The 14,861-nt window shown below is 39.2% G+C and overlaps 1 protein-coding gene across 6 annotated transcripts in view; it reads left to right on the plus strand.

The window, feature by feature from the left end:
- The window catches only part of RABGAP1L (RAB GTPase activating protein 1 like), a 757,100-nt gene that overhangs the window by 654,312 nt on the left and 87,927 nt on the right, over nucleotides 1–14,861 (plus strand). For 2 of the 6 annotated variants that reach the window (XM_080824390.1, XM_080824393.1), the window contains exon 1: nucleotides 4,899–5,210. The exons of the other annotated variants lie outside the window; for them this stretch is intronic. In XM_080824390.1, coding sequence (XP_080680516.1) covers nucleotides 5,100–5,210 — 111 coding nt within the window. In that variant the 5' untranslated portion in view covers nucleotides 4,899–5,099. Of the gene's footprint in view, nucleotides 1–4,898; nucleotides 5,211–14,861 lie in introns of those variants that run through there. 6 annotated transcript variants of the gene reach the window in all.

Below are 14,861 nucleotides of genomic sequence, written 5' to 3' on the forward strand. Positions count from 1 at the left end.
ATTATTTCAAAGGGGTCTGTCAGCCAGATTACCCGACTAGTGCTGATCAGGCGACTTCTGAATGACTGGTTTAAGATTCCATTTCAGGGAGAGCCAACGCTGTGATGAAGCCTCTGATAACATGGGGCTTCACAGAAGTGACTCCATTTTGGGCCTGTTGTCTTGTGTTTAACAGTTGGCTGTGGATTTTAGAGTTACAAATGAGGTAAAAAGCTGATTGTAAGAGAGTTGCAGACTCACCGTGTGGACTGTCCCTCACCCACATTCTTTGTAGTGAGGAAGTAAGATACCCAGTACAGCTGTTAGGCAAGTATTTTAGGCTCCACTGGTTTTTCTTTTCTTTAACTCTGGGGTTTTTCTGTCATTGTTGTTGTTTTTTACCTTAAGAATCTGTGATTTCTGGGGTTTTGAATTTGCCTAGCAATTGCCGAGAAAGATAGGAAAGATAATGAGCTAAATGGCTGGAGTTTGACACAAGAATAATGGCTTTCTTTACTTACCTTTGCATGATTTTTTTAAAGAAAACTAAGATTTTGCTTATTTATCTTTTACTCTTTGATCTTTTCCCTTTGTAAAAACTCAGTATGTGTCACTGGACTACTCTGAAATCCAAAATATCCTGAAAAGCTTTCCTCTCTTGATACTTCTGTGATTTCTCATTCTCCTTTTATCTTTTGTTCCCCCACGTAGAGCACTTGGGTTTCATAATGTGCACTCCTAAGTGGGAAACCTACTTGGAATACTGGTTTTCTGTGATTGAGAAAGTACTTGTAGAATTTTATCTTTCTTACAGTTGTTTATGTCAATACCGTGAATATCTTGTGAAGGTCTCTTAAAACTGAGTCACGTACACTTGGTGAATGTTGATCTTGACTGATTGAGGAACGGATAGACAAGCGCCACCAAGGAGGGAAAGAGGGTGTCTAGAGGGCTCCACCTGCGCTGTGGGGGGAGGGCGCAGAAGACCCTCTGCCCTTGAGACCACACTTCTGCCCTGGTGCTTTTCTCCTCCTTTCTATCTTGCCCTGTCCTTATGGCTGTTGTGAGAAGTTCAACCAGCAGAACCTGAGGCATGGGGAAAAGGGTCTTTGCAGCCACTCTTGGGGCCTTCTGTTTCTCACATATTTTCACCTTTGATTTGAATACCCCTGCCCCCCAAAAAAGCTACTTTGCTTTGCTGTGTTTGGAGAAAACACAGAAATTAGAAAATGTTCACATCTTATTCAGGTTTTTCTTGATTTTTTCATTTTGGCCGTACCTGCATTTGTGAGAACAGATGTTCTCTGAAGGCGGGGAATGGTCTACTAGCCTCATACTCACTCAGGGTGACCCACGTATGTTGTTGTTAAAAAGTAATAATCCTGGAAGAATGATTGTTGGAACAAAATCAGCTACCAGAATAAAGTCATACTATGTAAAGTGTTAAAATGACACTTAAAAATCAGTAAAGATATTTTATTCACCAGAATTTTCTTATTTTAATGAGATCTGGAGAGGCTTTTACAAATTATTTTGTAGCCAGGTTGGCCTCTAAACTGCAAAGACTAAAGAATAACTAATGATAAATAAATAAAATCTTAAAAAAAAAAAAAGAATAACCAATGAAAAGTATCATGGAATCCTCATCAGAGGCAAAAAGTTCACATTAGAAAATCCAAAGTAGGGTACAAAGTAGACTGCCTTTGTTGGGATGCATTCTAGCAACCCCGACTTTCTTAACATCTGGGATTACTGTTACCCTTTGTTTTTTATTCTCATGAAGATGAAAAAGGTATTTCCACCTTCAAATCCCCCAGTAAGCCTGTTTAGTGGAGGGAAACTGGATACTTATTTGGTCTGTGTCTGGGTGCACGTGAAAACCTCAGATCTAGTCCATCCCTCTCAATTTACATGACCACGAGGAAACTGAAACCTCGGGAGGTTGAATGACTTGCCCTGGGACAGACAGCTAGCTAGTTCCTGCTTGAACTGGCGACCATCTATTGGTTCCCACTGACGCCCTGTTTTCTGCTGCCAGTTGGATATACCGTTCCCTCCTGGTACATTTTAGCAGCAAATGCTGCTACGCGCATTGATCTCAGGTAATTCCCGCTCCCCCCCCCCCGCCCCCCGCCGGCTTTTTGCAGAGTTGCTTCAGGGTGCGAAGGAGCAGAGAAGTGGAAACAAGGCTGGGAGATCCGTGGGATCAGTTAACAGGTGAAAAGGCCAAAAGAGTAAGAAAGATGCCTTGCAAGGGAGTAGAGAGGACTGTTTGTAAACTTGACTCTAACAGGGAGGGTTCAGGGTGGGTATGGTAGCTCCTGTTTCTGAGACTGGAGAGAAGGTCTTAAGAAGAAAAAAGGCCAGTTCCAAGACAGGTTTTTAAATAGATCATTAGTTTTCAAAAAGTATGCATTTTGTTGGGACCACAAGTATACATTTCATTGTAAGAGAAAAGAAACATTGGGATTTTTCTTGCCCAGACTCTGAGAGTCAAAGTGTGGAGAACCATGGTAAGGGTGACAGAAATAAAGCGTACAAGTCTAACTTAGGGAACCCTTGCTTTAGAAGATGCATGCATTCTGGCTTTGATAGAGGACCTCTTAGATTTAGGAATGAAACGTTATTAATAATTCTAGTGACTGTGGCTAATTAGAACAGTCTTTTGTAGGTAATAAGTCAGAAGCTTTAAAAAAATACCTGACTGTTTACCTGAGAACCTGTGTGGAATTCTGAAAGGACTGAAATATTTAAAGTCGTCAGCTTCTGTTTATGTAATTTTTAAAGTATTTTTACAGCCTTTCATTATGTTCCTAAAATTGTTTTGTACTCTTAACAGCCCTGATCCCTAAATATTTTATGGGTTTAATACACAGCACCTAAACTGTTTGATGTTGTTTTTCTGGTCCTTTTTTTCCTTGGGTTATGAGTGTTCTTCTTAACCAAGGAGATTACCCATTGTTACTCTGAATTGCTCTCCCGGGGTGCATAGGCAACTGCTCCAATGAGGTTTATAATTCTTGTTTGCCCCTGGGCGGTTGCCAGCGGGGAGTAAGGCATTCTGGGAAGTAGTTTCTTTACCTTCCACAACAGGTGTCTTTGTCAGTGCGCCTTATTCAGGTATCAGGGTAGAAGCACTGAGTCACTGCAGCAAAGAAAAACATGAAAGCAAGAAGAATTGCTTTCCCTTCTAGAAAATGGTGCTGCAAGGTAAACCCGAAACCTTCTGGTGCTAGTGAGTGCATGAAGAGGGTCACAGTATCTTTTACAGTACTTCTGCAAAGATAAAAAGGACTTTAAAAGGTAGGAACTACTTGGATGCTTTATGAAACCTTGTCTCTTGATTACTGTTTAATTTTTACCTGGTTAGTCAGCTTTTAGATAAATATACTGGGAAACTTTTCCACAAAAATAAAGCGTAAGAGACAAAGCTGCATTGTAGCAAAAATGGAGTAAAAATGCTTCACTGGCTCCCACGAGGGTCAAGCCCAGTTTCAAGCTGTTTTAATCTTGAAGATTTATTGAAAGTATTGCATTTCTGTTAAAATAAGCCTATTAGACTTGCTTCTGTTTCCTAGCCATCAGGTGTTTTTCTCCTTGGGGTGTGTGTGTGTGTGTGTGTGTGTGTTTAATCTAGACTGCTGTAGCAATTGCAAAACTCCCCTAATCATATTTAAATGGAACAAGGTGCTATTTAAGTAATCATGTTAACCTAAGTGAAGATACTTCAGGAAAATAAGGGAAAATAGACACCATGAATCTCCTAAGTTTTGTCTTTTGAAAAGCACACAATTAAACAACATGACAGTGCTATTGGTAATTAGGGCTAAAAATTCCAACCAGTTATCTGTATTTGACTATAGACAAACATTGCCAAATTGATTTCTAATTCTAACAAATGCTATTCCTCATGGTACTGCAGTGTCATAATCTATAAAAAGCAGAGAAGATAATAGCTTAATTGGAAATTTTGGACAAACAACTTTTGGAGGAGCTTCATTTGTTCTCCCCTTTTTTATTTGCTTAATACTTTTCCCGTGGAATTAGCATACATTATATTTCCTGGTAATTTAGGCAACCTTGTAATGATGATTATGGGCAGCCTTAAAATTTTTCATAGTGCATATTGAGATTCATATACGGTCTCCCAACTGTGAAACATTTCTGGTAGCTAAGACGGCACCAGTTCGTGACTATCTGCTAAAATGGGTAGTTAAAAGAAACCTTTAAGTTAAAAAAAAAAAAAAGAGAGAGAGAGAACTTTTATCTTTGGGAGAAAAACCATAAAGTTAGAAGTGAGACCTTTGTGTTGCTTTCTGAATAACAACAGAAAACAAAGTTCCCCAAATCAAGAATTTTATTTAAAATATTTGTGTGTTTTTTAGGAGAAGGGGAAATGATAATTAATTATTGCAGTCCCTGTTTCATTTTTATATTTTGGTGCTTTTTTTGTTTTAACAGAAATAATCAGAAGTGAAAAAGAATCTCTTTTTTTCATACTTCAGGAGATAATTCTTAACCGCACCAAGAATTCTAGAAATTCTGAAAAACTAAAGGTTGCCATCTATTTATTTTCTATGAATGTGAAAAAATAAGACATGAGAAAATCCACTTCTCCTCCAAGAAGAAGAATCTTGACATAAATGATACTGAAGTAAGAAGACAAACTTTAAAAGTTTCTAATTACCAAGAACATAACGTAAATCAGTTTGGGGGCCTTTGTTTTCAAGTTTTATTTGTTTTTGCTATAGGATATTTCCAGTTAGAAAACTTCTCTTTATTTCTCTTTTTGAAGCTGAAAGAAGATTTCCCCAAACCGAACTTTCCAGCTGCTGTGTTAAGAATGCAGAAGGTGTTTATACTGTATACTTCCTCCACAGATAAGAGACCCGCCTTAGTTTTCTACTGGAGGTGAATTACCAAACGAGCCTGGGATAGCAGCTGCGTTTCTTTTTTTTTTCCCCCCCTTTTCTTTTTTCCCTTCTGGATTTTTGATACTCCGCCCCCTCAAACTCAGGTGGGTGTGGGCATTGGCACTGAGCTGCGGCAGGATTTTTCCTTGGATAGTCTGGTCTGGAGCTGGGGCAGCAGCTGGTGCTGTGGAAAGGCCAGCTGGCAAGATGATGGAAGAAATCTCCATCATGGTAGCCTATGACGCCCATGTTTTCAGCCAGCTGCACGATGAAGACTTCCTCACTAGTCTGGTGGCCGTCAGCAAGCCCAGGTCTATGGTAGGTGGTGCGAGCACACTCCTCTGGGGCTGTTTTTTTTTTTTTTTTTCCTTTTCTAACATGATAGCTGTGTTCCTATAGCAACTGAGAAAAACTTCCTGGGAATTAAAATAGAAGTATTGCGTTTGGCTTTGTGTTCAGGCTACAGAAAGGTCTGCAGGTTTTTAATGATTTATTTACATCACTAAACACTGTGACATGTTTAATAGTGCATTTTAAAGTGCTTTAGCAGTAAAACTTAGGTTACTACTTTCATGTGTAGTGAGGGTCAGAGTTTTAGAGCGGCAAATACTACTTTGTCCCATGTGTTCGCCTTGCATGTGTGTTCATGATTATTAGGTGAAGCTTACCTACATTTAAACACAAACAATTCAGTCTTCTTGAATTGGAACATTTGTACCAGTGGGCTAGAACATCAGCATGGAGAACTGAACTATCTAAAAGTCAGATAACTTTCAAAATGTTTATGTTATTACTAAGAATTATTATGAAATTAACTTCTAGTACAGTTACCACTTGGATTTAATATTTGGAATTTTTTTTTCACTCTTCTCCAAGGGTCTTGGTGTGCATGTCCTTGCATAATAGAAAAATGAGGTTCTTGCAAATGTTTATTTCTTCTCTGTGGATGTCATCCTTATAATGGCTATCAAGTTTAAGATAGCAGTGAGGCATACTTTGTAAACTAACTTTCCCAACCATTGCCATAGTAGCCTCTTACTCGTTATATTTGATAGTACTCATCACAAGCAGTAGAATGAAAGACTGTATTGTAACAGTTATCTTGCTAATATGAAACCCTGATTCTCTATTTGAAGGCATAGGAACCTTAACAACATACCTGGCAACTTCTTCAAACAAAAACTTGCAATGAACAATATAAAGGGGATCTCATAAATTGATTTTTATTTATTTATTTTTTTCATAAATTGATTTTAAAATACTTAAGGGTTATAGTAAGTAGATGCAGCCTAAATTTTTTTTAAAGGTTTTTATTTATTTATTTGACAAAGAGAGACACAGCGAGAGAGAGGGAACACAAACAGGGGGAGCGGGAGAGGAAGAAGCAGGCTTCCTGTTGAGCAAGGAGCCCGATGCGGGGCTAGATCCCAGCACCCTGGGATCATGACCTGAGCCAAAGGCAGAGGCTTAACGACTGAGCCATGCAGGCGCCCCATAGATGCAGTCTATTGCCATTGTTTAGATGCTGAATTGAACAAACTATATAAAACATCTATAATTGACCACTAGTTAGATATTTAATGATACTAAGAGGATTATTCATTTTTATGCAATAAAGATATTATAATTATGTTTAAAATGATGGTTTACAGATACATATTAAGATAATTATGGACGAAATGTCTGCAAAGATTCAAAAACATTTACGATTCAGTAGAGGGTTGGTGATGTGGATAAAGCTAGATGACTATGTGTTGGTAATTGTTGAAAGTGGGAGATGACTTATAGGGATTCATTTTACTCTGCTTTTGTAGGTTATTTTTGTACGTAGACTCCATTCCCATCGTGTGTCTTGAACTCATGACCCCGAGGTCAAGAGTTGAATATTCCATTGACAAAGCCAGCCAGGTGCCCCTGTAGATGTCTCTATAGATGCAGTTGAAGAGTCAGCTGAACCAAAGAAAATAGCAAAAGCCAAATAAATACAACACAATATACATCTATCAGTGTTCATTAATACAGAAACATCTAGCCTTTTGCATTCTTGTCCTATTTAGTATATATAACTCACATTGTTTTCAGTCTTTATAATTATATATATTATGTGGATATTACTGCTAATCCTTAGTTAAACCACAATATTTTACCAAGTCAGGAGAGTTAGTCCACCAGTAGTTGTGGATAATCTTTTAAACTTCATTTTAGCCATGAGTTTCAATATTCCGCCACGAAAACTTATCCAGAGAATTCAGAACTTTATTTCATTTCTTTTTGGTGGTCCTGTCAGGATCCTCCTTCAGGTATCTGAGCTGAGTCTTCAAACGCTTGTAGGAATTTTCCATGCCAAAGGAGAGGAAACAAAAACAGATATAAAGTGGCACACTGAGGAGGACATGGGAGACTGAGGGGGGAGGCAGTGACCTGACTAGGTCCTAGGGAGCATCTTAGCAAGTGTAGGACATTGTGTACTGTGCATGTATAGTCATATGCAGGGGACAGGAGACACAGAGAGGAAATGAACCAACGAATTAATATCAGTGCGCTTACCAGGAAACATTTCCATTTGTAGATCATATGAATATTCAGTATGTTGATGTATGCTGTGCCTTGATACAACTTTAGCTCCCCCAAAGCACACTTCTGCTCCTCACCCTGGAGCATATCTGCTATGAAACTTGGTCACTAGCATGGAAAGTCTCAGAGGTATGATAAAGACACAAAATATTGGTCTTTATACTACATGTTTAAATAATGTGGATGTTGGAGTGTTGAATCTGATTATACAACTTTCTGGAGATACATGGTTTTCATTACCAGATGTGAAATTTTTAAAGACTTGACTGGTATAGCCTTTTGAAGGTGATTATTTGGTTTTGGTTCATGTGGAAAAGTCATCCTAAAATTGTGCTACGATGAAATATTTATCATTTACTTTTTATTTCATGTTAGGTTTTTTTGCTTTATCTGAGATGAACCCTTTAAATTATGTGAAACAGATACATACTCAGATTTTCTATAGTAAGAAATAAATTACTTCTCAATCTGATTTATTAGCGCACTGTGAAGCAAATTACATTCTTGCTAACATATGAAATCCTTTGGGTTTAGGTCGATTATTACAAAGGGCATTTGGAAGGTTTCTTAGTACAGGATTAATTAAATATCTTTCTGCAATTGGACTTTCTTTCATAATGGAAGGTATCTTGATGCCTCAAATGGTAAAAATCCCATTAATAACAGTGGTTTTGGTGTGGACACTGAGTCTTTTCTTGTTTATAAGTAGCCCTGTGGCTTTCTGACATTTTTGGTGGAGACTCATGGTACAAAAATACAAGCCATTATGCACACAAGTCTAAAAGAAAATTTAAACAATACTTTTGTTGCTACTTGTGATGTATTCAGGTTTTTTGTTTTGTTTAAAGGCTAGTTATGTTCCACTGAATTTATTTCAGAAATGTCTCAAGCTATACTTTAAAAAATATGGCTATATCCTATTGATCCTTTGAATTTAATAATGCAAGAAAATCACAAATCCCTTTATACAGGTCCCTTTAGAGAATCATGGCAAGAAAAAGGGATAAGGAAGCCAAGCATAACTCCTCTCCAGGTCTCTCTCTCTTTCTCATTCATTCTCTCTCTCTCCCCCCTTCTCTCCCTCCCTCCCACCCAAGAAATTACCTGGGCTCCTGGCTGGCTCACTCGGTAGAGCAGTAGAGCATTTGACTCTTGATCTCAAGGTTGTGGGTTCAAGTCCCATGTTGGGTGTAGAGATTACTTTAAAAAAACGGAAATTGCTTAGGCCAGTATTATACTTACTGAGAGAAACTAAACAAAAGTTGAGAGTCACCACTTGTAAAACTTAAGAACTTTTTTTTTTTAACTTTTTTTTTTTATTTTAATAAACATATAATGTATTTTTATCCCCAGGGGTACAGGTCTGTGAATCGTCAGGTTTACACATTTCACAGCACTCATAAAACTTAAGAACTTTTTAATTACAGAGGTACCTGGGTGGCTCAGTTGTTAAGTGGCTGCCTTTAGCTCCAGTCACAATCCCAGGGTCCTGGGATTGAGCCCCATATCGGGCTCCCTGTTCAGTGGGGAGCCTACTTCTCCCTCTCCCACCGCCCCTGCTTATGTTCCCTGTCTCGCTCGTGCTCTCTCTGTCAAATAAATAAATAAAATCTTTTTAAAAAAAAAAATTTTAATTATAGCATAAATAAGTTGGTGTGTAAGGTGAAGATCCAGTATAGTCAAAAGGGCTCCAGCAACATTTAGAAAGGTGCCTCATTGAACACAGGATTCCAGCTTTCCTTTAACAGATTACTTTTTCTTTGGTTGTTCTCTGGCTGAAATTAACTGGCTCGCATTTTGAGACAAGTTGTACCCTCCCCCATTCTCCCTCCAAGAACACGTATCTTTACATCTGACCTGAGGTGCTCACACAAGGAGTGATAAACAACCATGGGGGGCAGTCTCTGAAGTTGCCTCCGTCACGGCCTTCTGTGGCAGAGAGGAATGGCCGGCATTCTTCTCTACCTCCTCCACCATCTCTAGTAATTTCCAGAGCTGGCTAGTGTAAATACAGGGAAAAGATCACACCTGTTACATTTATTATGCATTCCGAAGGAAGCTTTGAATATGTATTTAAATTTAAAATGTACGATTTAAACAGCTAACAAGCCTAATAAACAATGCATACTTACTGTCAAGCTGGAATATTTTAGGTTAAATGTTAATTTGTATCCTGCGGAATTGTTTTCATATTTTAATCTATAGAGTGCTTACGAAGGGAACTTTGCGTTCTGATGTCTCTTAGGGCAGTATGTAACGTTACAGACATTTTTGGGTTACTGCAGTGTGCTGGTATAAATAGAATATCCCTTCCTCCAAAGACCTCACAGACAAGTAAAAGAGAGAAGCAAAATATTTATGGCAGTGATACTTGGCTTTGGTAGGGTAAAACAAAGTGAAGAATGATTAGCACGGGTTGAAGAGAGTGGAAGAAGGCTTCAGAAGGGGGTGGGGGCACTTAAGTCCGACTTTGAAGGCTGATCAGGTGCTTGCCAACCAGTGGAAGAGGCTAGGACCTTTCTGAGCAAGGGGGAACAGCTTGTGCAAAGGCCGAGAGGTTAACTGCTTTGGGAGCTTTTTAAGTTACTGTGTCCCGTTCACGTTTTAGATCTGCTACTTACTTGTAAATTACCTAAATTCTTTACATTTCACTTTCCTCATCTCAAAATGAGGGACTTAGTAGTACTGGTCATATTGGATTGCCGTACGGATTAAATGAGAGCATTTGTACAGTATTTAGCACAGTGAATGCCGGTACTGTCTCCCTTCTAACAAGAAAGGGCTGTTCAAACTGGAGAAGGCTTAAAGGAAGGAGTGGGTTGAGTAGATAAGGCACCACAGTGATGTGAAAGAAGGAGGAGGGTGGACAAAAGGAGGACCTGGGCTCGTTGGGTTACCCTGATGAATTACTTTGTTTGATTAGGGAATCACTATCAGGATATCAATCCTGTGAGAAACTTGAAGACTTCTGCCCTGAAGATGGTACAGAGGGTCTTAGGTTTGAGCCTCAGGATGGTGGGAAGGTAATACAGAATGAACAGGAGGGATTTAGGTGGGCCAGACCTCCTGCTGAGTAGGTATCGTGATTATGGCAGCAATAATCTGAAATAATCGACTGACGGGAGCCACATGGCTCATGGAAAAGTTTTTAAAAGGCGTTACATCAATGCAGGTAAAAAGTTGACAAGTGTCTAGATTTAGACACTTGACAATGGCAATGTGATAAATTAGTCCACACATGTTGGTTAGTTCTTGGCAATATATACATACAATAATACTACTTAGGAAGAAGCAGCAGCTGATTTGCATGAGAAGAGTATATTATAAAGTGAGTTGACAAGTGAACTTCATACTTGATATAATTGGAATGATTGTTGCGCCAACTTGAATGGAAAAGTTGGTATCAAGAATGTAATGGAGGGGTGCCTGGGTGGCTCCGTCCTCTGGGTGTTGGGCTCTCCATTTCAGCTCGGGTCATGATCTCAGGGTTGCAGGATCAAGCCCTGCTGCGTTGGGCTCTGCGCTCAGCAGGGAGTCTGCATGACATTCTCTCCCTCTCCCTTCCTCCCCACTGTCTCTTTCTCAAAATTAAAATAAATACATCTTAAAAAAAAAAAATGTGTCTTGGAGAAAAGATGGCCTGGCTTTACTAGTTTCCACATCTAGAAATTCTAGGTCACCTGTCACCGTAAGGTACTTGGTGTTCAGTGTTGAACACTGTCCATTAACAAAAGCTGTTTACACATGCTAACACGTGTCTAGGCTCTATTGCCCCTAGATATTTGTTCTTCACTGATAGATACCAAAATAGCAGCCCTGTGCCAGCAAAGGAGGGGAGCTCTTTCAGGGAGCTACACTTTATCTGTTGTATCAATGGGTGAGGGTAAGCTGAAATTACTGCCTCCTTACTGGGTTGGCACACTGATGTAATCTAGCATGCCAGATTAGGAAGAAAAAAAAAATTCAGAGCAATTCCTTGTGCCAGAGATGGGTAAAACAATGAAATCAATAGTTATTTCTAAATCTTCCCTGGATATACATTTCAAATATTGATTCGAATAAAACCTAAGACCCATTGATTTGTCCGTATTTTTTAAAAATGTTATTAGCCGAACATTTTTTATTCTTCATTCCCATTTACCGTGTACACGTTCTGGCACTATTCCATCAATTTCAGTTCAGTATCAGGAGCCAAATCTTCCCTCATTTGGTTGATCAGTTCTGATAATGAGTTAAGGTTCTTAACAGTTGCAAATAATAAAATCTTTAGGTATCTTAAACAAGACAGGGGACTTATCATACAGACACCAGGGTGTGTCCCTTTAAACTCAAGGGCAGAAGTTCAGCCAGGCAGCAGGGCTGGCACGGGACTGATGCTGGCCAGCATTCTCCCTGTCTCTTGCCATCTCATTAACTTCTCTCTTGGCCTCTCCTTTATTTATCTCTCTCTACCCAAGTTTTCTTCTTCTTCATTCCCAAGGAATATGGCTGCCATACAGCATCCAGATTTACTGTTCTGTCATTTGCAGAGAGGTAAGCTGCTACCCTAAATCACAACTCCAGAGTCCTCAGGGAGAATCTGCCCAAGTCGTGTCAGGTGACATGACATCACGTAGAGCCTGTGGGCACAGGCTCGGGAGCCCATCTGTCTGGGTCAGATCCCACCTCACCTCTAACTAGCTCGCTGGCTTTTGGCAGATTACTTGACCTCTCTGAGCTTCATTTTTCTCATCTGGAAAATTGGAAACGTATTAGAAGCACCTTCTAGGATTTTGTGAGAATCAGATCAGTCAATGCAAGTAAAGTACTTGGGCTTACCTCGCACACAGTAAGAGGCATGTGTGCATTACTTGGTATTACTCCAAACTGATTTCTCTTCATGAAAGTCTTGAAATAAAAGAAGATGAACTTTTAACAGACTTTATAAAAAAATTCATTATCTGGAAATTATCTAGGTGGTTTTGCTAATAAATATGAAATCATTGAACCAGCTCTGTAAAATAATTAGAACTTCTCTGCATTTAATCCCGTGTGAGATTTGAGAAGTAATCTTTCTGTGCTTGATCCTGGGGGTGGTGTTGATTTGTAAGTCAATTCAAACTATTTGGGGGGAGATGTTATAGAAACGGTTGACATAAAACATATAACATATTAAATTTTTTTATTTCTGTTTTTAAATCCTAACTTACCCACAGTGGTTGAAAAAAATCTTATTCTGGGTTTTTAGTTTGTTTTAGCATCCGTGTTTTTATTCAGTTTAATAATCAAAAATATTCATTGGTCTGCTCCTATGATAGATTTTTAAGCCCTGGGAGTGAGGTGTGAACATGAAAGACGTATCAATTGTGAGTCTTATACTATTTTGGGGAAAAGTCAGACAGAAATATTAGCTAATGATATTACTTATCACCTAGTGAGAAGTATTTTACAAAAACTTAAAATGGAGTGATATCATCAAAAGGGTTTAATTGGAGGCTTTATTTTGGGTAGTCACTGGGGGCCTCTGTGGTGTCATTTGAGATCTGAATGACATCCGTGGGAATGTTAGAGAAAAACTCAGGCAGAGAAAAACTCTGAGAGAAAGGCCCCAAAGTGGTAACGAGTTTGATACATTAGCAAAACAGAAGGGTCAGTGTGGGATCACAGTGTGGAATGAGCACCGGGGCAGACAGTGGTAAGAAACGTGGTCGGGGAAGAAGTTGGGAACCAGGTTAGGATGGAGGGCCTTATAAGTCAGAAGGAGTTCGGGTTTTATTCCTCATTTGATGTCCTTGTGTTTTAAAAATCTGATGGATCAGGTTTTAGACTTGGTTAACAGAAATCTAAATTGATGATTAAATTATTGGAGAAGCCAGTATTATATCAAAAACTCACCACCGGGGGCACCTGGGTGGCTCAGTGGGTTAAAGCCTCTGCCAGGGTCCTGGGATCGAGCCCCACATCGGGCTCTCTGCTCAGCAGGAAGCCTGCTTCCTCCTCTCTCTCTGCCTGCCTCTCTGCCTACTTGTGATCTCTCGCTGTCAAATAAATGAATAAAATCTTTAAAAAAAAAAAAAAAACTCACCACGGTGCTCAAACTCAATATGAAATGAAATTGTAACATTCAGACTCAATGCCAGGACTACAAGCTGGCTTATAAATAGGATTTGCAACAAAACAAAGCAAAAATAACACAGGAGCCCTGATCTTTGCAATGCCCACAGTAGAATTTCTGGCAGACTGAGATATTGAAGAAGCCCACTTAACCTGATACAGTCAGGAGTGTAATTGGTTAATAGAAAAAATTGGCTCAGGGGATGAGGCATAAAAAAGAAGAAAAGTACATATTAACCTAAACATTTATTTTAACATAAAACATCAGTATATATTCATTATCAATTTTGTTATAGGAAACTTAATGCCCTTTTTTAGAGTAGGACTTCTGAAATATATAATACTTTATAGTTTGTTTCCTTAGGAGGGCAACAAACTAACAAACTAATGCTGCGATCTAATGTAAACTTTGTAGAGTTGTTTTTTTAAGAAACTTTTTACATCTTTGATAGTAGCATTGCAATCATTTAATGTGACAGTGACTTTTCTGTTTCACCATTCAACAAGAGCACTCTTAGCATATTTTGTTAGTCAGATACTGCTACACAAAAAAAACCACCATAAATTTTGTGGCACTCAATAGTCAGCATTTATCTTTGTCTTATAAGTCTTTGGATGGTTAGAGTTTGGCTGATCTTGGCTGGCACAGATGGATATAGCTGAGTTTACTTAGCTTCAGGACCCAGATTTGGTTAGATTGCCATTCTTTTGTAATCAGTAGGCTATCTGGAATGTTTCCTTCTCATGACAAGAGTTTAGAAATTCCCAGAAAGGGGGGCACCTGGGTGGCTCAGTCAGTTAAGTATCTGCCTTCAGCTCAGGTCATGATCCCAGGGTCCCAGGTTGGTGCCCCATCTCAGGCTCCCTGCTCAGTGGGGAGCCTGCTTCTCCCTCTCTGTCTGCTTGTGCTCTTGTCTCTCTCTGTCAAATAAATAAATGAAATCTTTAAAAAGAAAGGAAGGAAGGAAGGAGGGAGGGAGGGAAGGGAAAGGGAAGGAAAGGAAGGAAGAAAGAAATTCTCGGAAGGGTCAGTGGAAACGTTAGATGCCTCTTAAAGGTCTGGTCTCGGAGCTCACACACTTTGATAGCTGTCCATGTTCCATTGGCCAAAGCAGATCAGAGAGTCACTTCCAACATGGTGGGACAGGAAAGGATATACCACCGTGGAGGTTGGAGAAGGGGAAAGTGACTATTTCCTGAACAGTCATCTACCACATATCTAATAATTGACCTTTCATGTGGTCATCGTGGTTAGGTAGCTATCTAAAATATGTAAATACTGTGTTTTTCGTAGCTTACTTT

Source organism: Martes martes, assembly GCF_963455335.1.
Source record: "Martes martes genome assembly, chromosome: 15".
In the NCBI taxonomy this organism is placed as follows: Eukaryota; Metazoa; Chordata; class Mammalia; order Carnivora; family Mustelidae; genus Martes; species Martes martes.